The sequence below is a fragment of the Gymnoscopelus braueri genome, assembly GCF_963280865.1.
Source record: "Gymnoscopelus braueri genome assembly, chromosome: 2".
In the NCBI taxonomy this organism is placed as follows: Eukaryota; Metazoa; Chordata; class Actinopteri; order Myctophiformes; family Myctophidae; genus Gymnoscopelus; species Gymnoscopelus braueri.
Genome location: NC_137604.1, coordinates 8,436,364 through 8,459,205, shown reverse-complemented (window position 1 = coordinate 8,459,205; position 22,842 = coordinate 8,436,364). Strand labels below are relative to the sequence as shown.

At 39.5% G+C, this 22,842-nt stretch overlaps 1 protein-coding gene across 1 annotated transcript in view; it reads left to right on the top strand.

Moving 5' to 3' along the window:
- LOC308101912 (uncharacterized protein) overlaps positions 1-22,842 on the top strand; it is a 109,027-nt gene extending 86,185 nt beyond the window's left edge. Inside the window, exons 20-34 of the mRNA XM_080451458.1 lie at positions 6,681-7,073; positions 7,360-7,752; positions 9,215-9,649; positions 11,053-11,499; positions 13,995-14,432; positions 15,885-16,313; positions 17,871-18,293; positions 19,113-19,391; positions 19,520-19,771; positions 19,895-20,146; positions 20,297-20,557; positions 20,759-21,085; positions 21,194-21,463; positions 21,655-21,738; positions 21,887-22,842. Coding sequence (XP_080307584.1) covers positions 6,681-7,073; positions 7,360-7,752; positions 9,215-9,649; positions 11,053-11,499; positions 13,995-14,432; positions 15,885-16,313; positions 17,871-18,293; positions 19,113-19,391; positions 19,520-19,771; positions 19,895-20,146; positions 20,297-20,557; positions 20,759-21,085; positions 21,194-21,463; positions 21,655-21,738; positions 21,887-21,953 — 4,750 coding nt within the window. The 3' untranslated portion in view covers positions 21,954-22,842. The remainder of the gene's footprint in view (positions 1-6,680; positions 7,074-7,359; positions 7,753-9,214; positions 9,650-11,052; positions 11,500-13,994; positions 14,433-15,884; positions 16,314-17,870; positions 18,294-19,112; positions 19,392-19,519; positions 19,772-19,894; positions 20,147-20,296; positions 20,558-20,758; positions 21,086-21,193; positions 21,464-21,654; positions 21,739-21,886) is intronic.

Genomic DNA, 22,842 nt, shown 5'->3' with positions numbered 1-22,842 from the left:
ACATTGTAACAAAAATCACTGTCACCACTACACACCAAGGTACACATTGTAACAAAAATCACTGTCACCACTACACACCAAGGTACACAATGTATACACTACTGTATTGTTTACCAGGCTGATGTTTCAGTTCTACTGGCAAAATATATCGTCTCCAAACTTGGTTTGTGGACATAGACCACCAATAAGGGCCGGCCTCAATTGATTAAGCCCCGCCCCCTCCGTCACAGCCATAACTCCAGTTTGCAGCATGCTACCGTTTCCAAACTTGGTTTGTGGACTTAATGATAATAATAATAATAATAATAATAATAATAATAATAAGGGTAATAATAATAATAATAATAACGAGGAATCCAACGGTATAGATTAGAACTCAATCCCACCACCGGAAGTGGGTCAAATTGCAATTTTGCCCCCACTATAATCATTTATTTGACCCTACCTCCCGAACACAAGGTCGCACATACTTATTTAGTTTTTGAGCGGTGTAGCCGCTCCTATAAGTGGGTTTGGGACCTATCCGTGGCGAAAGTTTTTCTTTCCGTTGCGAAAATGTGTCTTTCGCTGTACTGTGATTGGCTGATTGGCTGTGACGTACTGTGATTGGCTAGCGAGACGCATGATGAAATTAATAACTCATAAATAGCACCACTCACTTCAAAAAGAAAATACTTTTTTTTTTAAAGTGAGCCTCCATCACTGTGATGACCACTGTTGTTTTTGAGCACCGAGCGGTGCAAATATGCAAGTGTCACAGCAAAGGGTCTGAATACTTATCTTTGCAGGACGTGCTGTGATTGGCTAGCGAGACACATGATGAAATTAACTTAAAACTTCGCTCATAAATAGCACCGCTCATTTCACACTGGGTGTGATTTTTTAGTTAGCATCCTACTTACCATAGGGAGCCGCCCCACCCATCCCCATATAAGGGCATGACTGCATGGCCCTGTCTGCAGTCACACCTGTGTCTGATTTCTGTACACAGAAATCACAGGAAATCACACACAGAAATAAAGTGAGAGAATGAAGTCAAGAATGCCTAAACTAAAGTATAAAGATGGTGGAATACCAGACTCCAAACATGAAAAAACACGGGTGGGTATGGGGGGGGGGCTTTCAGGATGGAAGTTGTTGCCTTTATGTGCGTTTATGAGCCACACGCTCAACTCTGACCAATCACTGTCTCACATCTCAGCTTTGACAGGAGAAGACGAGGCAAGACGAGACAAAGCCTCCAAACTGAAAGGTAAGGTGTGTGTGTGTGTGTGTGTGTGTGTGTGTGTGTGTGTGTGTGTGTGTGTGTGTGTGTGTGTGTGTGTGTGTTTGCTTATTTTTCTCCTACAGTTTAAACCTGTGTAAATGTTTAAAACGTGTCAATTTGTGGGAAAAAAATAAAAGTATTTTATGTATTTCAAATACAGAAAATACTACATTTGAAAGTATTTCATTTTTTCCATCCCAGCCAAATACAAATTACAAAATACAAAAAAGTATTTCAAATACCTGTATTTCAAATACTGCCCATAAAGTAAAAAAAGTATTTTATGTATTTCAAATACAGAAAATACTATTTGAAAAGTATTTGAAAGTATTTTGATACAAATTACATTTCATTTTTTCCATCCCAGCCAAATACAAATTACAAAATACAAAAAAGTATTTCAAATACGTATTTCAAATACAGTACATGTATTTCAAATACTGCCCATCTCTGGTTTCGAGAGTGTTATACCCATAATCTGTTCAACAATATTGTCTGTGGGTATTTCAGTCAGCTCAGAGATGATTTAGCCACTTGTCTTTTTTATTCTTCTTTTTCTTTTTCATTTTAGGTACAAGAACATGCCACAGATACCAGAAAAACTTAAAGAAAAAAGTCTGTAATCTATCAGAAGATTTGTGGGACCAAAGCAAAAGGTTTCTAGGTCTAAAAAAGAATAAGGATTCAAATCTGTCTTACACCCCACTAGTATTAGACACACATGGAAATGAAACTACAACATCTGAAAAAATGATACTCAAGAGCAAAAAAGGCAAGAAAACCCGCCGTAAAAAAATGAAGACCTACATTCCTCTGGATAAACAGGAACTGTCTATAGATGACTTACTCAAAACACACGAGAACAGAATTCTCCTGGTTGGTAAGCCTGGAGTTGGAAAGACAACAGCTGCATGTCAAATGCTGAACATCTGGGGAGGAAGACACAACAAGGATCTAGATTACATGTTCTATTTTGATATGAGAAAAATCACAAATCCCACAAGTTTGGATGATCTTCTCTTCAATATGTTTTGTGAACCAGATGAAGGAAAAGAAGAGGTCTTGGAGGACATGAAGAGATATTCTGAAAAGGTTACTATCATTTTTGATGGAATCACAGAACTTTCTTCCCCAGTGATGGAGAGACTTGTTAAAGGGGACCTGCTTCCGTATGCAAAGATTGTGATCACATGCAGACCAGAGGCTGAATCAGAATACTTCCTATCAGACTGGGCTTCTCTCAGAGTGGAGGTGAAAGGCTTCAGCACAAAGTCCATCAGAGCGTACTTAGCTAAGATGTTGAACACTGAGCAGTTGAGCAATGTTGAGAACAACCTGGAGTTGTTCAGTCTTTGTCATGTGCCAGAATATGCATTGATGGTGGTTGCATGCTTTTCTTTTACGAACTCTATGACTCCTCAAGAATCATGCACAGTAACTGAAATATGCATCAACATTCTTCGGGGTTGCATTCAAAACCACAGTGGCAAGGCAATAACAAACGATAATCTAAACCATTTTATCAGAGACAAAAGTGAAGCAATATTTGCTTTGGCAAAAGCTGCTTTGCATGCAACCGAAGAGAAATCTGTGAACCTAACAGCACTGTCTTGTGATAAAAGCTGCATTCTTTCAGCCTTCCTGAAGACACTTAAAGTTCAAGTTGCACCTACAGACTGGAAAACCCACTCTGCATTTCTCCACTATACCATGCAGGAGTTTTTTGCAGGGTTGTGGTTTTTGAAGAATCCTGACAAAATAACTGATCTTCTGAATCTGAAACAGTGCTGCACTGAAGAGAAGAAACACATGAAGCATGTGATCCTGTTCTTGTGTGGTTTGTTTAGGGAGAAAAACCTTGACATGTTGGAATGTCTAGGTCTAGATCAGCAGGTGAAGGACAGATCTAAGTCTTTCATCAGAGACGTGGTAACCGCATTTCTACCGTCTCCACTGAACCAAGATCCCAGTGACACTGATGACAGCAACATTCTGTTCTTATGCCAATGCTTGTATGAATCTCAGTCCACTGAGGCCTGTCTTGACTTTCTGGACAAGCTGGATTATTGCCTTGATTTGAGTGAAGAGAATCTTGACCCTCACCATTACTGTGCTGTGTCTTATGTAATCAGTCAGTCCCAAGAGAGAAAAATAAAGATACAACTTGAGGACACTGTACCAGAACAAGGACTGAGATTAATACTTGGCTGCCTGGAAAAAGTTCAATTGGATGGGTGAGCATGTATTTAGATTTTCACTCTATATGGTCCACAGTTTATCTAATTATATTACCATAGCACTCATAATGGGCATTACAGTAGTCTTTGCCTTTTTAATTAGACAGAATTATTTGAGATGATTCATGATTTTACTCCAATGGGATTCAAAAACTAAGCTACCAACTGGTAGAGAACCCTAGTATGGTGTTTATCATGAAGCAACAAAGATTGTAATGTAATATTACAACATGTTTAAGTAATTACCTGTATATTGAGGGGAAGGTCTCACTTCAGGAAAACCCTTTCTTCCAGGTGTGACACCTTGCAAAGCCAGCTCTGGAAGGCTTTACTCCTCAGTGAGGAGGAGATGGACTACAGAGGTTTACTTGTCCTTGGTGGAAATGAGTTGCACCTCCCAGTCGGTTGTGGTAAAAGACAAGTGTTTGAAAGAGCAGTAGAGGTCATGCAGAACAGTCCAGAGAGGGTTAACCTCTGCCTCCTCTGGGACAGGAAGACCAGTGCCTGTCAAGATCTGAGACGGAGCCTGTTGGAGTCTCTGCCGCATATCAGTACACTCAGGTATGTTATTTAGTGCCGTGTTCATACTTTACTTTTTTTCTCACAGGATTCTAAATTAAAAGTTGTGTAAGTGATATTTGTAAAAGTAAATAAATGAGGGATTATTGTTAAAAAGTTTAAGCTCTATATTCCAATAGTAATCATTGCTATACAGTGTTTGTTCAGGAACAGGATTCTCCTTGTCTCTCCAGCTCTTTAATAAACAGAAATTACATTTACAGGTCACAATACCAATTTCATCAAATCAGGAGAGAGAACAACACCAAGATAATTTCAGCTTCCATTTTATAGTGTTCAGTCTCAATTGTGTCTACTCAATGTTTTTGTTTCATCACTTCCAATTTCACTTTTAAATAGTTTATCCTGTATCCTGTGCGAGTTCTCTCTCCTCATTGGATAAAATTGGTATCCCAATCTGACAAGTTATTTTCTTCTTAACAGTTGTGCTTTTAGAAGAATGTTGTGAAAAATAAACTTTCTAGTCATACTAGAAAGTTCCACAAGTTTGTTTTGTTACCAATGTTTGTTTGAATACAATTAAGTTTCAGAGACACATCCAGACTTGCAGACTCACAGGTTCAGGAGGAATTCCCTGGATTACTGGAGGGGGAGGAAAAGAAGCTGTTACTAGATTTGTGCCTGGATGCAGCAATTCATAAGAGGGAAGTATTTCAGAGTTCAGTGAATACAATCCTCGCATTGTTCTCTGTTTACACTATGAGATATGACATCCTACTTGATCTTTACCTACATGTCAGCAGTAAAGGATATACACACATTCTTCCCATTCTGAAGCCACTTTACCCACCAGCTCCTACAGTCTGGTCCATAGACCTCTCAGAGAGAAAGGCCTCTGTCCTCCTAGAATGCTTGAAACTCCAACCAGAGAAGAAACCACTAGAGCTGAGAGGCTGGTCAGATGAAGAGAGTGAATTGAGGATCTTCCTTCATTGTCTACCCTACATCTCAAAGCTCAGGTAACTGGCATTATGTTGTAGGTATATTGAATCATTATACCTCATTGGATTTAAGCCTATTCATTTACATTTAACAAAGGTTGCTCTACAGTACACAAAGGTGTATTTGAATAAATAACATGCATCTTCATTTAGCTATGACTTGAATTAATGTTTTATATAGTTATTTACTGCATGGAATTCCAAGCTCATTAACTCTTTGACTGCCAAAAATAAAACATAATTTTGCCACGCCGCTGCCAGCGATTTTCGAGGGTTTTCACTCACCTTGAAAAATCATAGAAGTAGTCTCGTACAATCGGGGGGGGGGAGGGGGGGGGGAGCCACCACGAGCATCCAGGAGGTGAAGGGGCTGTTTGTTTTGCGAACACGTGACCCACTGCTCCTCTCCTTCTCTGGGAGCCAAACGGTGACCCATAGGCAAGCAAACATCGCCATCTAGTGGAAAACCACTGAAAACACAAACACATTCTCATCATTGGCACTGTGAGCCATTGCAAAATATGGCGAGAAATCTCGTCATTGGCAGTCAAAGAGGTAACAGGAGCTTCATGTTTTAAGTCTCAGAGCATGAAGTGTTTGCTCTCAAAGTTATATTTAGGTATGTATTAGCATATATATTGACAATGATGTGTCTTGCTATCTTGTATCATGCCCTATATTAAAGAGTCAGATTTGATCAGATCTAGTTAAAACTGAATTGTGTTTTTTTATCACACATTATTACCATTTTGACTTGTATAAAAACACTATGTTTCATGTTCATGTAGCAGGTTTTAATGTTAATTCCTCTTATGTTTCTTAATCTACAGGTTTACTTCTCAGAATCAAACAGGACACACATTTCTGATGAATCTGTGTGTGCAAGCAGCTCTCCATGAGAGGTTAAACACACAAACAATAGAGGAAGTGTTTTCACTGTCTGAATATTGGCATCACAAATTGGACTTCCTCCTAGACCTGTACTCCCATGTCAAAGACTATGAGACTCAAACAGGCAGAAGTGTTCTTCCAGCACTACAACCACTTTACCTGTCAGCTCATACAATCTGGTCCATAGACCTCTCAGAGAGAAAGGTCTCCCTCCTCCTAGAGGTGATGAAACTGCAACCAGAGAAGAAACCAGTAGAGCTGAGAGGCTGGTCAGATGAAGAGAATGAAGTGAGGATCTTCCTTCAGTGTCTACCCTACATCTCAAAGCTCAGGTAACTGGGGTTATGTTGAATATTTAATCATTAAACCTCTTTATATTTAAGCCTATTCATTTACATTTAACAACGGTTACTGTACAGTAGCTTACACAAAGGTGCCTTTGAATATTTAACATGAATCTTAATTTAGCTATGACTTGAATTAATATGATTTCATTATTTATTGCATGGAATTCCTAACTCATTGACATGAGCTTAAAGTTCTCAGTCTTAGAGCATGACATATTTTCCCTCAAAGTTATATTTAGTATATTTAGTATGTATTAGCATACAGCTACAAATATGACAATGATGTATCTTGTGTATCATGTCGTATATACATGTATTAAAGTTGTGGTTTTAGCCACACATTATAACCATTTTGACTTGTATAATAAATCATGTTTTTCTTTTTACGTGGATTAAGTTTATTTTTCATAATCTACAGGTTTACTTCTCAGAATCAAACAGGACACAGATTTCTGATGAATCTGTGTGTGCAAGCAGCTCTCCATGAGAGGTTAAACACACAAACAATAGAGGAAGTGTTTTCACTCTCTGAATATTGGCATCACAAATGTGACTTCCTCCTAGACCTGTACTCCCATGTCAAAGACTATGAGACTCAAACAGGCAGAAGTGTTCTTCCAGCATTACAACCAGTTTACCAGTCAGCTCCTACAGTCTGGTCCATAGACCTCTCAGAGAGAAAGGTCTCTGTCCTCCTAGAATACTTGAAACTCAAACCAGGGAAGAAACCAGTAGAGCTGAGAGGCTGGTCAGATGAAGAGAGTGAAGTGAGGAACTTCCTTCAGTGTCTACCCTACGTCTCAAACCTCAGGTAACTGGGATTATGTATCTTTAATAATTGTGTCTCATTGTTACATTAAAAAGTATGTAATTCATTTCTATTTAGAGATAGATATTAATTAAATAAGGAATACTATTTATTTAAAGTACTGTCTTTTTACAAATTAATTCCGAGCTTATTGAAAGCAGCTAAAACACCCTTTTCTAAAAGCACAAGTAGTAATAATTTTTATTTTAATATATCAGCATGTAGCTAACAACATGTTGATATTTCTTTAATGTTGATTATTGAATGTGTTATTTTTCATAATCTACAGGTTTACGTCTCAGAATCAAACAGGACACAGATTTCTGATGAATCTATGTGTGGAAGCAGCTCTACATGAGAGGTTAAACACACAAACAATAGAGGAAGTGTTTTCACTGTCTGAATATTGGCATCACAAATGGGACTTCCTTCTAGACCTGTACTCCCATGTCAGAGACTATGAGACTCAAACAGGCAGAAGTGTTCTTCCAGCATTACAACCAGTTTACCAGTCAGTTCCTACAGTCTGGTCCATAGACCTCTCAAAGAGAAAGGTCTCCCTCCTCCTAGAGGTGATGAAACTCCAACCAGAGAAGAAACCAGTAGAGCTGAGAGGCTGGTCAGATGAAGAGAGTGAAGTCAAGATCTTCCTTCAGTGTCTACCCTACATCTCACAACTCAGGTTATTGTTTTTCCTTTCATTTAATAGCATGTCTTAATGTATATAAAATCTTTCTCAAAAGCTTATTTGAAGATTATGAGGTATTATTTATGCACTCATTTATTTAACCACTTTCAACCTGGTGTCCCTTTTTATGGCATACCATTATACAGGAGGTGAAAAATAGCACAATTAGCAGATCTACAAGCTCACAACGTAGTTGCTAAACTGTTTATTAGGATTTTTGCCATGAGCTCTGGGATCTGAACACAGTAAAAGCCTGAGTGTTAGTTTAACTCTGAGAGTGTACAAATGTAACCAAATGGACCCATAAGGGTCCATTTGGTTACATTTGTACACTCTCTGAGTTACAAATGGATAAATGAACACTGAGGATTTTAGTGTGTAGTCACGGGCACAGTCTCAAGTGTGTACATGTGCACCCCTGGATATGGACTAGTAAAGAATTATAATACAAAGACAGAGTTTTCTTTCTTAAAGGAGTAGTTCACCCAAAAAAATGTCTTATTTTCTATCAATTACACACCCCATGAAGCCTTGAATTCATGGAGATTTCTTTGTTTTTGTCGCATTCCTGAGCCAATAATATGATGACCGGCGGAGTCTCCGGTGGGAGACTCAATTGAGGAGACTCAATTGAGTCTCCTACTAAGTAGAGTCTTAGTAGAGTCTCCTACTTTATGTCTCCTACTGAGCAGCCACCCGGTCATCAAATTATTGGCTCAGGAATGCGACACAAACAAAAATATCTCGATGATTTTAAGGCTTCATTGGGTGTGTAATTGATTGAAAATAAGCAATTTTTGGGGTGAACTACTCCTTTAATACAAAGAGCTGTGCAGTATATCCAGATAGAAGCAAAGTGCAGAGAGAACAACAGAAACTATATGCTATAAGTATATGAAATACATCAGTGGTTCACAACCTTTTTTACATTGGAGCCCCCCTTCTTACATCTGACAAAGCTGAGACCCCCCACACGTGCACACATGCACACTTGTGTTTATTAGACATTATAACCACTTAAGTCCTCTATTCATATGACGAAAAGCTAAAATAGCGGATCTACAAGATCACAACGTGTCACATTAAGATGCGTTGTGAGCTCATAGATCCACTATTTTAGCTTTTCTTTTTTTCTGCAATTTTTTGTAATATTTATTTTAATAATGTTATTAGTTAGTTCCATAATGATGTTACATGTGTGAGTTAGTTATGATTTTTTGTCAAATGTTTAAAATGTTGGAATACCTCCAAACAGACAAGCTCACAATGTGTCGCATTGCAACGCATTGTGATCATGTAGATCGTTTTTTTGTTGTTTTTTTTACATTTATTTTAACAGTGTTATTAGTGTTCTCTACAATTATTTATTTCACCTAAAATCTGAAGGATACAGTGTTTGTTTAGTTCTGTTTATGATGCAGAGATCAATATTTCATGTTGGTTTTCATCTGAACAGTTGCCAAGTTGATGGTCCAGAACCAACCTGGTTCCTGGGGAAGCTCTTCTGTGAAGCAGCAGAACAGGAAGAAGAAACAGGAGAGATGATTCTGGAATTGCTGTCTTCTGTGTGTAATTACAAAACATTCCCCTTTGACTCGGTTGATAATTGGGAACACAGGAGGTATCAAAGTGATGTACTACTGGACCTATACTCCTATCTGAAGAACTATGAGACTCAAACAGGCAGAAGTGTTCTTCCAGCATTACAACCAGTTTACCAGTCAGCTCCTACAGTCTGGTCCATAGTCCTCTCAGAGAGAAAGGTCTCCCTCCTCCTAGAGGTGATGAAACTCCAACCAGAGAAGAAACCAGTAGAGCTGATAGGCTGGTCAGATGAAGAGAGTGAAGTGAAGATCTTCCTTCAGTGTCTACCCTACATCTCACAACTCAGGTTATTGTGTTTCCTTTCATTTAATATATTGTCTTTATATATAAAATCTTTCTCAATAGCTTATTTGAAGATTATGAGGTATTATTTATGCACTCATGTATTTAACCACTTTCAACCTGGTGTCCCTTTATAGGGCATGCCATTATACAGTAGGTGAAAAATAGCACAAATAGCAGATCTACAAGCTCACAACATACTGTAGTTGTGAAACTGTTTATTAGGATTTTTTGCCATGAGCTCTGGGATCTGAACACAGTAAAAGCCTGAGTGTTAATTTAACTCTGAGAGAGTGTACAAATGTAACACCAAATGGACCCATAAGGGTCCATTTGGTTACATTTGTACACTCTCTGAGTTACAAATGGATAAATGAACACTGAGGACTTTAGTGTGTAGTCACGGGCACAGTCTCAAGTGTGCACATGTGCACCCCTGGATATGGACTAGTAAAGAATTATAATACAAAGAGAGAGTTTTCTTTCTTAAAGGAGTAGTTCACCCAAAACATGACTTATTTTCTATCAATTACACACCCCATGAAGCCTTGAATTCATGGAGATTTTTTATGTTTTTTTCGTATTCCTGAGCCAATAATATGATGACCTGCGGAGTCTCCGGTGGGAGACTCAATTGATTCTCCTACTAAGTAGAGTCTTAGTAGAGTCTCCTACTTTATGTCTCCTACTGAGCAGACACCCTGTCATCAAAATATTAGCACAGGAATGTCGCAAAAACTAAAAGATCTCTATGAATTCAAGGTTTCATTGGGTGTGTAGTTGATAGAAAATAAGTAATTTTTTGGGTGAACTACTCCTTTAATACAAAGAGCTGTGCAGCATATCCAGGATAGAAGCAAAGTGCAGAGAGAACAACAGAAACTATATGCTATAAGTATATGAAATACATCAGTGGTTCACAACCTTTTTTACCTTGGAGCCCCCCTTCTTACATCTGACAAAGCTGAGACCCCCCACACGTGCACACATGCATACACGCACACACACATGCACACACACACACACACACACACACACACACACACACACACACACACACACACACACACACACACACACACACACACACACACACACACACATGCACACTTGTGTTTATTAGACATTATAACCACTTAATTCCTATATTCATATGACAGAAAGCTAAAATAGCGGATCTACAAGCCCACAACGCATCACATTGCGATGCGTTGTGAGCTCGTAGATCCGCTATTTTAGTTTTTCTTTTTCTTCTGTTACTTTTTGTAACATTTATTTTAACAGTGTTATTAGTGTTCTCCACAATTATTTATTTCACCTAAAATCTGAAGGATACACTGTCCATCATTGTTTGGTTCTGTTTATGATGCAGAGATCAATATGTCATGTTGGTTTTCATTTGAACAGTTGCCGTGTTAATGGTCCAGAAACAACCAAGTTCCTGGGGAAGCTCATCTGTAAAGCAGCAGAACAGGAAGAAGAAACAGGAGAGAAGATTCTGGAAGTGTTGTCTTCTGTGTGTAATTACAAAACATTCCTCTTTAATGACCGGTATGGTCAATATAAAGAAGAGTACAGGATCAAGTATCAAAGTAATATACTGCTGGACCTATACTCCTATGTGAAGAACTATGAGACTCAAACAGGCAGAAGTGTAATTCCGGCATTACAACCAGTTTACCAGTCAGTTCTTACAGTCTGGTCCATAGACCTCTCAGAGAGAAAGGTCTCCCTCTTCCTAGAGGTGATGAAACTCCAACCAGAGAAGAAACCAGTAGAGCTGAGAGGCTGGTCATATGAAGAGAGTGAAGTGAAGATCTTCCTTCAGTGTCTACCCTACATCTCACAACTCAGGTTACTGTTTTTCCTTTCATTTACTATCTGTCTTTATATATATAAAAGCTTTCTCAATAGCTTGAGGTATTATTTATGTACTCATGTATTTAACCACTTTCAACCTGGTGTCCCTTTTTAGGGCATGCCATTATACAGTAGGTGAAAAATAGCACAAATAGCAGATCTACAAGCTCACAACGTATGGTTGTGAAACTGTTTATTAGGATTTATGCCGTGAGCTCTGGGATCTGAACACAGTAAAAGCCTGAGTGTTAATTTAACTCTGAGAGTGTACAAATGCAACCAAATGGACCCATAAGGGTCCATTTCAGAGCCGTCGGAAGCCATTCCCAGTTGGGGGGGACATATTTGTACCGGCCCACGCGCCTCATGCACGCGCGCGCAGCGTGCGTGCAGCGTGCGTGCATGAGGACCCCCGCGCGCGCGCGCGCGCGAATTTTTTCCGCGGTTCTGGGCGGATTGGGTCCGTTTTTCCCCCAGTTTTTGGTTTATTTATTTCGGTTATTGGGTTAGGATTAGGGTTAGGTTAGCACCGGCCTCATTTGAGGCTTTTTTTCCTCCTCTTTTTCCCCGTGGCCTCGCGGCCCAAATACCGGTTCGCGGCCCACGCGAGGCCGCTCCGCGGCCCGCGGGGGACGAGTCCCCCCCGTCCCCCCCGTCTGCTACGGCCATGGTCCATTTGGTTACATTTGTACACTCTCTGAGTTACAAATGGATAAATGAACTCTGAGGATTTTAGTGTGTAGTCACGGGCACAGTCTCAAGTGTGTACATGTGAACCCCTGGATATGGACTAGTAAAGAATTATAATACAAAGACAGAGTTTTCTTTCTTAAAGGAGTAGTTCACCCAAAAAAATACTTATTTTCTATCAATTTCACACCCCATGAAGCCTGGAATTCATGGAGATTTCTTTGTTTTTGTCACATTCCTGAGCCAATAATATGATGACCTGTGGAGTCTCTGTGGGAGACTCAATTGAGGAGACTCAATTGAGTCTCCTACTAAGTAGAGTCTTAGTAGAGTCTCCTACTTTATGTCTCCTACTGAGCAGCCACCCTGTTGTCAAATTATTGGCTCAGGAATGCGGGAAAAAAACCAAAAATATCTCCATGAATTCAAGGCTTCATTGGGTGTGTAATTGATAGAAAATAAGTAATTTTTGGGGTGAACTACTCCTTTAATACAAAGAGCTGTGCAGCATATATAGGATAGAATCAAAGTGCAGAAAGAACAACAGAAACTATATGCTATAAGTATATGAAATACATCAGTGGTTAATAACCTGTTTACCTTGGAGCCCCCCTTCTTACATCTGACAAAGCTGAGACCCCCCACACGTGCACACACGCACACACACACACACCAGCCTGATCTCCAGAGAATACCGTAACATTGCACGGAACAGTGCACTTCATTCCGTGGATAGTCGCCTCGGAACTCCCAAATTGCGTGCATATGTACGGCGAGTCCCACGGTGGGCGTAACCAGTCGCAACACGGAAAAACCCGGAAGCAGAGCAGTCCCCACAATGAAATTTACGATTCTGTGCCTATCGGTACATAACTCAAACGGCGCTGAGTAGGCACAGGCGAATGTCCCACCGTTCAGGACGGCAACTCGGTCGCCTTAGCTCCCTCGGTGGTCCTTCACGGGGGGACAATTCGCCTGTGACTGCGCGCCTCCGAAATGGTTTTGTCACAAGGCAGCGCCGTACCATATGCACGCAATTCGGGAGTTCCGAGGCGGCTATCCACGGAATGAAGTGCACTCGTTCCGTGCAATGTTACGGTAATCTCTGGAGATCGGGTTGCACACACACACACACACACACACACACACACACACACACACACACACACACACACACACACACACACACACACACACTTGTGTTTATTAGAGATTTTAACCACTTAAGTCCTATATTCATCTGACAAACAACTAAAATAGCGGATCTACAAGCCCACAATGCGTCACATTGCGATGCGTTGTGAGCTTGTTGATCCGCTATTTTAGTTTTTCCTTCTTCCTTTTTAATGATTTTAAATACATTTTAACAATGTTGTTAGTGTGCTATTAAAGTTTATAAAAAACTAATTTAACGGATCTACAAGCTCACAACACGTTGCTATGCAACACATTGTGAGGTTGTAGATCTGCTATATTTGGTTGCTTTTTGTAACATTTCTTTTAATAATGTTATAAGTGTGCTCCACAATTATTTTACATTCACGAGTAAGTTGTGATTTTTTTAAAAATGTTGAAATTGTTGGAATACCTCCAAACAGACAAAGTCACAATGTGTCACATCGCGACACATTGTGAGCTTGTAGATCGGCTTTTTCTTTTCTTTTTTTTAAACATTTATTTTAACTGTTGTTCTCCACAATTATTTATTTCACCTCAAATCTGATGGATAGTGTCCATCATTGTTTGGTTCTGTTTATGATGCAGAGATCAATATTTCATGTTGGTTTTCATTTGAACAGTTGCAGGTTTAATGGTCCAGAACCAACCAAGTTCCTGGGGAAGCTCATCTGTGAAGCAGCAGAACAGGAAGAAGAAACAGGAGAGAAGATTCTGCAATTGTTGTCTTCTGTGTGTAATTACAAAACATTCCCCATTATTGACTGGGATGATGATTGGGAACACAGGGAGGCTCAATGTGATATACTACTGGACCTATACTCCTATGTGAAGAACTATGAGACTCAAACAGGCAGAAGTGTTCTTCCAGCATTACAACCAGTTTACCAGTCAGTGCATACAGTCTGGTCCATAGACCTCTCAGAGAGAAAGGTCTCCCTCCTCCTAGAGGTGATGAAACTCCAACCAGAGAAGAAACCAGTAGAGCTGAGAGGCTGGTCAGATGAAGAGAGTGAAGTGAAGATCTTCCTTCAGTGTCTACCCTACATCTCACAACTCAGGTTATTATGTTTCCTTTCATTTAATATCATGTCTTTATGTATATAAGATCTTTCTCAAAAGCTTATTTGAAGATTATGAGGTATTATTTATGCACTCATGTATTTAACCACTTTCAACCTGGCGTCCCTTTTTAGGGCATGCCATTATACAGTAGGTGAAAAATAGCACAAATAGCAGATCTACAAGCTCAGAGCGTAGTTGTGAAGCTGTTTATTAGGATTTTTGCCATGAGCTCTGGGATTTGAACACAGTAAAAGCCTGAATGTTCATTTAACTCTGAGAGTGTACAAATGGACCCATAAGGGTCCATTTGGTTACATTTGTACACTCTCTGAGTTACAAATGGATAAATGAACACTGAGGATTTTAGTGTGTTGTCACGGGCACAGTCTCAAGTATGCACATGTGAACCCCTTGATATGGACTAGTAAAGAATTATAATACAAAGACACAGTTTTCTTTCTTAAAGGAGTAGTTCACCCAAAAAAATGTCTTATTTTCTATCAATTACACACCCCATGAAGCCTTGAATTCATGGAGATTTCTTTGTTTTTGTCGCATTCCTGAGCCAATAATATGATGACCGGCGGAGTCTCCGGTGGGAGACTCAATTGAGGAGACTCAATTGAGTCTCCTACTAAGTAGAGTCTTAGTAGAGTCTCCTACTTTATGTCTCCTACTGAGCAGCCACCCGGTCATCAAATTATTGGCTCAGGAATGCGACACAAACAAAAATATCTCGATGATTTTAAGGCTTCATTGGGTGTGTAATTGATTGAAAATAAGCAATTTTTGGGGTGAACTACTCCTTTAATACAAAGAGCTGTGCAGTATATCCAGATAGAAGCAAAGTGCAGAGAGAACAACAGAAACTATATGCTATAAGTATATGAAATACATCAGTGGTTCACAACCTTTTTTACATTGGAGCCCCCCTTCTTACATCTGACAAAGCTGAGACCCCCCACACGTGCACACATGCACACTTGTGTTTATTAGACATTATAACCACTTAAGTCCTCTATTCATATGACGAAAAGCTAAAATAGCGGATCTACAAGATCACAACGTGTCACATTAAGATGCGTTGTGAGCTCATAGATCCACTATTTTAGCTTTTCTTTTTTTCTGCAATTTTTTGTAATATTTATTTTAATAATGTTATTAGTTAGTTCCACAATGATGTTACATGTGTGAGTTAGTTATGATTTTTTGTCAAATGTTTAAAATGTTGGAATACCTCCAAACAGACAAGCTCACAATGTGTCGCATTGCAACGCATTGTGATCATGTAGATCGTTTTTTTGTTGTTTTTTTTACATTTATTTTAACAGTGTTATTAGTGTTCTCTACAATTATTTATTTCACCTAAAATCTGAAGGATACAGTGTTTGTTTAGTTCTGTTTATGATGCAGAGATCAATATTTCATGTTGGTTTTCATCTGAACAGTTGCCAAGTTGAACCAACCTGGTTCCTGGGGAAGCTCTTCTGTGAAGCAGCAGAACAGGAAGAAGAAACAGGAGAGATGATTCTGGAATTGCTGTCTTCTGTGTGTAATTACAAAACATTCCCCTTTGACTGGGTTGATAATTGGGAACACAGAAGGTATCAAAGTGATGTACTACTGGACCTATACTCCTATCTGAAGAACTATGAGACTCAAACAGGCAGAAGTGTTCTTCCAGCATTACAACCAGTTTACCAGTCAGCTCCTACAGTCTGCTGGTCCATAGACCTCTCAGAGAGAAAGGTCTCCCTCCTCCTAGAGGTGATGAAACTCCAACCAGAGAAGAAACCAGTAGAGCTGATAGGCTGGTCAGATGAAGAGAGTGAAGTGAAGATCTTCCTTCAGTGTCTACCCTACATCTCACAACTCAGGTTATTGTGTTTCCTTTCATTTAATATATTGTCTTTATATATAAAATCTTTCTCAATAGCTTATTTGAAGATTATGAGGTATTATTTATGCACTCATGTATTTAACCACTTTCAACCTGGTGTCCCTTTATAGGGCATGCCATTATACAGTAGGTGAAAAATAGCACAAATAGCAGATCTACAAGCTCACAACATACTGTAGTTGTGAAACTGTTTATTAGGATTTTTTGCCATGAGCTCTGGGATCTGAACACAGTAAAAGCCTGAGTGTTAATTTAACTCTGAGAGAGTGTACAAATGTAACCAAATGGACCCATAAGGGTCCATTTGGTTACATTTGTACACTCTCTGAGTTACAAATGGATAAATGAACACTGAGGACTTTAGTGTGTAGTCACGGGCACAGTCTCAAGTGTGCACATGTGCACCCCTGGATATGGACTAGTAAAGAATTATAATACAAAGAGAGAGTTTTCTTTCTTAAAGGAGTAGTTCACCCAAAACATGACTTATTTTCTATCAATTACACACCCCATGAAGCCTTGAATTCATGGAGATTTTTTATGTTTTTTTCGTATTCCTGAGCCAATAATATGATGACCTGCGGAGTCTCCGGTGGGAGACTCAATTGATTCTCCTACTAAGTAGAGTCTTAGTAGAGTCTCCTACTTTATGTCTCCTACTGAGCAGACACCCTGTCATCAAAATATTAGCACAGGAATGTCGCAAAAACTAAAAAATCTCTATGAATTCAAGGTTTCATTGGGTGTGTAGTTGATAGAAAATAAGTAATTTTTTGGGTGAACTACTCCTTTAATACAAAGAGCTGTGCAGCATATCCAGGATAGAAGCAAAGTACAGAGAGAACAACAGAAACTATATGCTATAAGTATATGAAATACATCAGTGGTTCACAACCTTTTTTACCTTGGAGCCCCCCTTCTTACATCTGACAAAGCTGAGACCCCCCACACATGCACACATGCAAACCCGCACACACACACACACACACACACACACACACACACACACACACACACACACACACACACACACACACACACACACACACACACACACGCACACATGCACACTTGTGTGTTTATTAGACATTATAACCACTTAAGTCCTATATTCATATGACAGAAAGCAAAAATAGCGGATCTACAAGCCCACAACGCATCACATTGCGATGCGTTGTGAGCTCGTAGATCCGCTATTTTATTTTTTATTTTTCTTCTGTTACTTTTTGTAACATTTATTTTAATAATGTTATTAGTCTGCTCCAAAATGATGTTACATGTGTGAGTTACTGTAGTTTTGATTTTTTGCAAAAAAAAGACAAGCTCACAATGTGTCGCCTTACAATGCATTGTGAACTTGTAGATTGGCCCTTTCTTTTCTTTTTTTTAAAACATTTATTTCAACAGTGTTATTAGTGTTATCCACAATTATTTATTTCTGTCACCTAATATCTGAAGGATACACCGTCCATCATTGTTTGGTTCTGTTTATGATGCAGAGATCAATATTTCATGTTGGTTTTCATTTGAACAGTTGCCATGTTAAGGATCCAGCATCAATCATGGTCCTGGGGAAGCTCTTCTGTGAAGCAGCAGAACAGGAAGAAGAAACAGGAGAGAAAATTCTGGAATTGTTGTCTTCTGTGTGTAATTACAAAACATTCCCCTTTATTGACGAGAATGAGAATTACCAAGGTGATGCACTACTGGACCTATACTCCTATGTGAAGAACTATGAGACTCAAACAGGCAGAAGTGTTCTTCCAGCATTACAACCAGTTTACCAGTCAGCTCCTACAGTCTGGTCCATAGACCTCTCAGAGAGAAAGGTCTCTGTACTCCTAGAGGTGATGAAACGCCAACCAGAGAAGAAACCAGTAGAGCTGACAGGCTGGTCAGATGAAGAGAGTGCAGTGAGGATCTTCCTTCAGTGTCTACCCTACATCTCACAACTCAGGTTAATGTGTTTCCCTTCATTTCTCTCTTATAAACAAGTTGTCATACATGATTATAGACATTTATAACAAGTGCTGTGGTGGGAAAAGTACTCAATTTCTTTACTTAAGTAAAAGTATCAATACTGCACTGTAAAAATACTCTGTTACAAGTAAAAGTCCGGAATTAAAAATGTACTTGAGTAAAAGTACAAAAGTATTGGTATAAAAATGTACTTAAAGTACCAAAAGTAGAAAGTACCTATTTCAAAAGTTTTCAAATGGAAAAAATGGATACATTTCTTTTGAAAATAGCAGATCTACAAGCGCACAATGCTTCACATCGCAACACATTGTGAGATGTGTAGATCGGCCATTTTCATTATAGGGCTGAAGTGGGTAATGTATGTTTTGTAATAATAATCTAAATCTACAAAGTAATTAGTAACTAAAGCTTTCAAATAATTGTAGTGGAGTAAAAGTATAATATTTTCCTCTGAGATGTAGTGGAGTAGAAAATTGGAAATGCTCCAGTAAAGTGAAAATACCGTAAAATTGTACTTGAGTACAATACTTAAGTAAAATGTACTTAGTTACTTTACACCACTGGGTAATGCCTTATAAGCGCATTATAATGGATTATAAATGTGATTATAATGCATTATAGACCCGGCCTGTAAGTAAATTGTTACCTACATATAGTACTATTTAAAGTCTTATGTAACATGTACTCATGAATAACATTTTCCAGCAATATACATCTGTATTAATTCTCAAAAGTATTATGTACGTGTTAATATTGCTGATGTAACATTTTGTTCCATAACTCATACATGTTTCAGATGTGATCCAGGATTCTTCCAGCACACGTGTGAATCCATCACTGTTGGATCCAGAGAGGATGTGGAACAGCTGGTCTCTCTCCTCCGTCTCCTTGATTTCACCCTGGTGCTGACAGGAGAGTTATGGACAGGACAGTTAGGGACAAACACCTGCAAGTCTGTGGGGAAAGTTCTGCAACTCTGTGGCTCTAGAGTGGATCTGGTCCTGAAACCCAGCAAGATCTCTCTCAAAGGAGTTTCACTTCTTTTTAGACATGTAGCACAAATCCAAAGCCTTGGGTAGGCTATGATTATAAAGATCTTGGCTATTATTCCTAAAGCCACGTTACCTTGGCTCTGAAACATATGATGTAACTGTGTAGTTAAGACCAGAGTGTTCATTTTCTTTACTTTTCATTGATTTTCAGGCTGTCTGAAAGCATGGTGTTGCTACTTTTTCGATGGGTAAGAACAGGACGTTTGGCCTGTCCAGTGGCTATTGAAGAGCTTTCCCTTCTGAAGACCACTCCACAATCAGAGAGACTATTGTCCAGGGTTGTTAGTAATGTGGCATCCCTGCTGAGACACTGGTCAGTCAGATGTTTGGACATGACCAAGTCCAGCATCCATTCATACCTCCTCCTTCCACTGTTGACTCACCATGATCAACTGACAATCAAGTAAGTAAATTTGATTTATTGAGCCATAAAACATGTCAGTGATAAAAAACCTTAACCAACTTTTATTCTAAACATGTTTATTAATGTATCTACTTGCTGTACTCTGATCCATAATTTCATTAGACTGTCTCCAGAGGTACTGCAGCAGATAGCTGGTGTTGTGTTTACAGCTCAGGATGAGGACTTGACAAAGTCTTTCCTGGAGAAGGTTGGTGGAGATCTGACCTCCTGCTCTCTAGACTGGGAGGTTCTTCTCTATCTGATACAGCAGTCATCCGCCCAGATGTTCACTGTGGACTTGAGGAAGAAGAACAGGATCTCAGAGAGAAGCATCACAGGTCTTTTACCCTTTCTGGACAGAGTTTCATTTAAAAGGTGAGTTTAAAATAACTTGTGTTTCTCAATGAAATATAGATGATATTCTTTAACAACACAAACTAATCGCTAATACAATTAATTTTACACAGTTAGTGTTACTGTAATTGTAATTCAACATTCTATACTAACAATAATCCATGTTTTCAGACCCAGTCCCAGCTTTACAATGGCTGCCATCAGAGAGACATATAAATGTCATTCCAATGACTATGTGTCCAGTTTATTGAGGTCATTAGAACATGTAATCAACCTGAACAACACAGAGCTGGACACAGTGGACTGTGATGCTCTGCTCTTTACCCTCAAACACTGTGACAAAGTGACACAACTCAGTCTGTTGTGGACCTCCATACCACCGGAAGCAGTAAAGAGCATCCTGTACTCTCTGGACAAAGTCTCTCATCTCAGGTAAGTTGGATGTAGCCAATTATCAATGCTGCAACATGCATTTAAGATTATGCAATGTGAACATTATGATTATGAATATATGATCCTAATTGGGTAATTTAAGGTGTCTAGTTGCTTTGTATGGTTATGCACCATATTTGATTATGATATTAATCAGTGAAGTAATGATTTTATGTGTTATGTTGTACATCCTCATACCAGTGTTGACAGGAGTCTGCTGCTGGCGTTCCTCCACGGCTGCACTACCTGTCAGACACAGCAGGGGGCAGCAGCAGCAGGTCTGCTCAGAGCTCTACAGTACAGACTGGATCTGTCCTGCTCCTCCTCTGTGGACCTGTCAGAGCAACAGCAGGTGGTGTCTCTGTCTCTGACTGTCACACACTGCAGGGACATCTCTACTGTCCTGGGACACAGCAGCAGCAGCAGCAGCAGCAGCAGCCAGGACACACAGCTCATCCTATCAGACTGTGAGGTAGAGGACAGTGGGCTGGACCTGTTGTTCCCTGTCCTCAACAGAGTCCATCTGAGGTGAGAAGGACAACACTTTGCTGCCTGCTGTTGCTTTTTCATCACTGGTCTTATGTGTTGACTAGAAGCAGGTTTACAACTGCTCATTGTTGTGTATTTCTTGTCCAGATGCAGTAAATCCCTCCTTCTCCAGCTCCTATCTCTGGTCTCTGTGGGCAGTGAAAGGAACACAGTGATGCGAGCAGGTTCCCTGGCTGGAGCCCTGGGTGGAGAGCTGGACCTCAGTGAGACCAGACTAGATCAGAAGGCCTGCAGATGTTTGGCCCTGGTTCTGGAACACTCTGAGGGACTGACAGAACTGGACCTCAGTCACTGTCAACTCACTGACCAGCTACTAGAGACTCTGATCCCCCACCTGCACAAAGCACACGTCCTGGAGTGAGTAGTGTGTGTGTGTGTGTGTGTGTGTGTGTGTGTGTGTGTGTGTGTGTGTGTGTGTGTGTGTGTGTGTGTGTGTGTGTGTGTGTGTGTGTGTGTGTGTGTGTGTGTGTGTGTGTGTACACACAGTAAGTGTGTCCATGAGATACTAATCTATTCCTTTGTTCTTTTTCTTCCTTGTGTTGTTGTAGTCTGAGTCACAACAAACTCACTGATGCTCTAACGGACAGATTAGTCCAGCTGCTCTCCATCAATACCTCCATCCAAACTGTACGGTGAGTAGAGTGCACTCGTGCTTGAATGTGTGCATTATTAATAGAATAACTTAATGTTCTCAGGTGTGTAGAGAAGTCAATCATCAACATGGTTTATACACACATCATAATGTTGAATAAAATGTTCCATCATTTGATGTCTTTCCAGACTCTTCAACAACTGCTTCAAGAACAGAACCCCCTTCCTGAAAGACAAGCGTTTTGAGATATGGTGAACCAATCAACAGCAGGCTTTTGGGGCCTTTAATTGATAGTATACAGTGGAGATGGACAGGAAACAGGGAGAGATCGTCAGCAACGAGACTCGAACCCCCGATGCGCTGTCAGGCTACATGGCTAAATGGTTCAATGCCAGCAATGTTATTATACCTAAGCATTTTACTGAAGTTGTGTATCTTACAGTTTTAGTGTTAATTTAAATTGTCCATATACTGTATGTACAGTAGCTGAATCTAAAATCATTAGTTACAAATGACACTTATCAGCAGGCTGTGTCACACTGTCATTTAAAGCAGTTATATTTTTATGGTAATAATGTTATGGAAATGAAAATATGCATCTTCAAAGTAGTAGCTCAGAGGATGGACATTGATTGAATACTTTATTAGTCATAAATGTAAAGAGCACGAGGTACAGTCAGACATTTGGGCTAAAAGGATAACACAACAAAGTCCTGGGGACTTGTTTTCATTGTGGTCCTAAACATATTGCTGCTGACTGGGTGTGTACATTCACTCATTTGAAACAGTACTTATATGGACCCTAAACAACTGCTACCAAAGAGATTTTATGTAAGTTGTATACAAGTTTATTTTAGCTATGGATCAGTATGTGATTTCTTATTTTATCGGCAGCTTTTTATACAGTATAAAGGAAATGGGAGGAATTGTACATTTCTGCTGTAGAGACAAGATCTTTTCTTGTCAATGGCTTCATCACTCGACTGTGACTCGTGGCAAATCAATAATGGAATGACATTTATTTATTGTTCAACACAAGGTATCATTTAGTTCATTTCATTGGGGGGGAAAATGTCAAACAGAATCATACAACTTACTGTAAGTTTGATTTGTTGTCTAATAAATCAAAGCCATAAAACAAGAA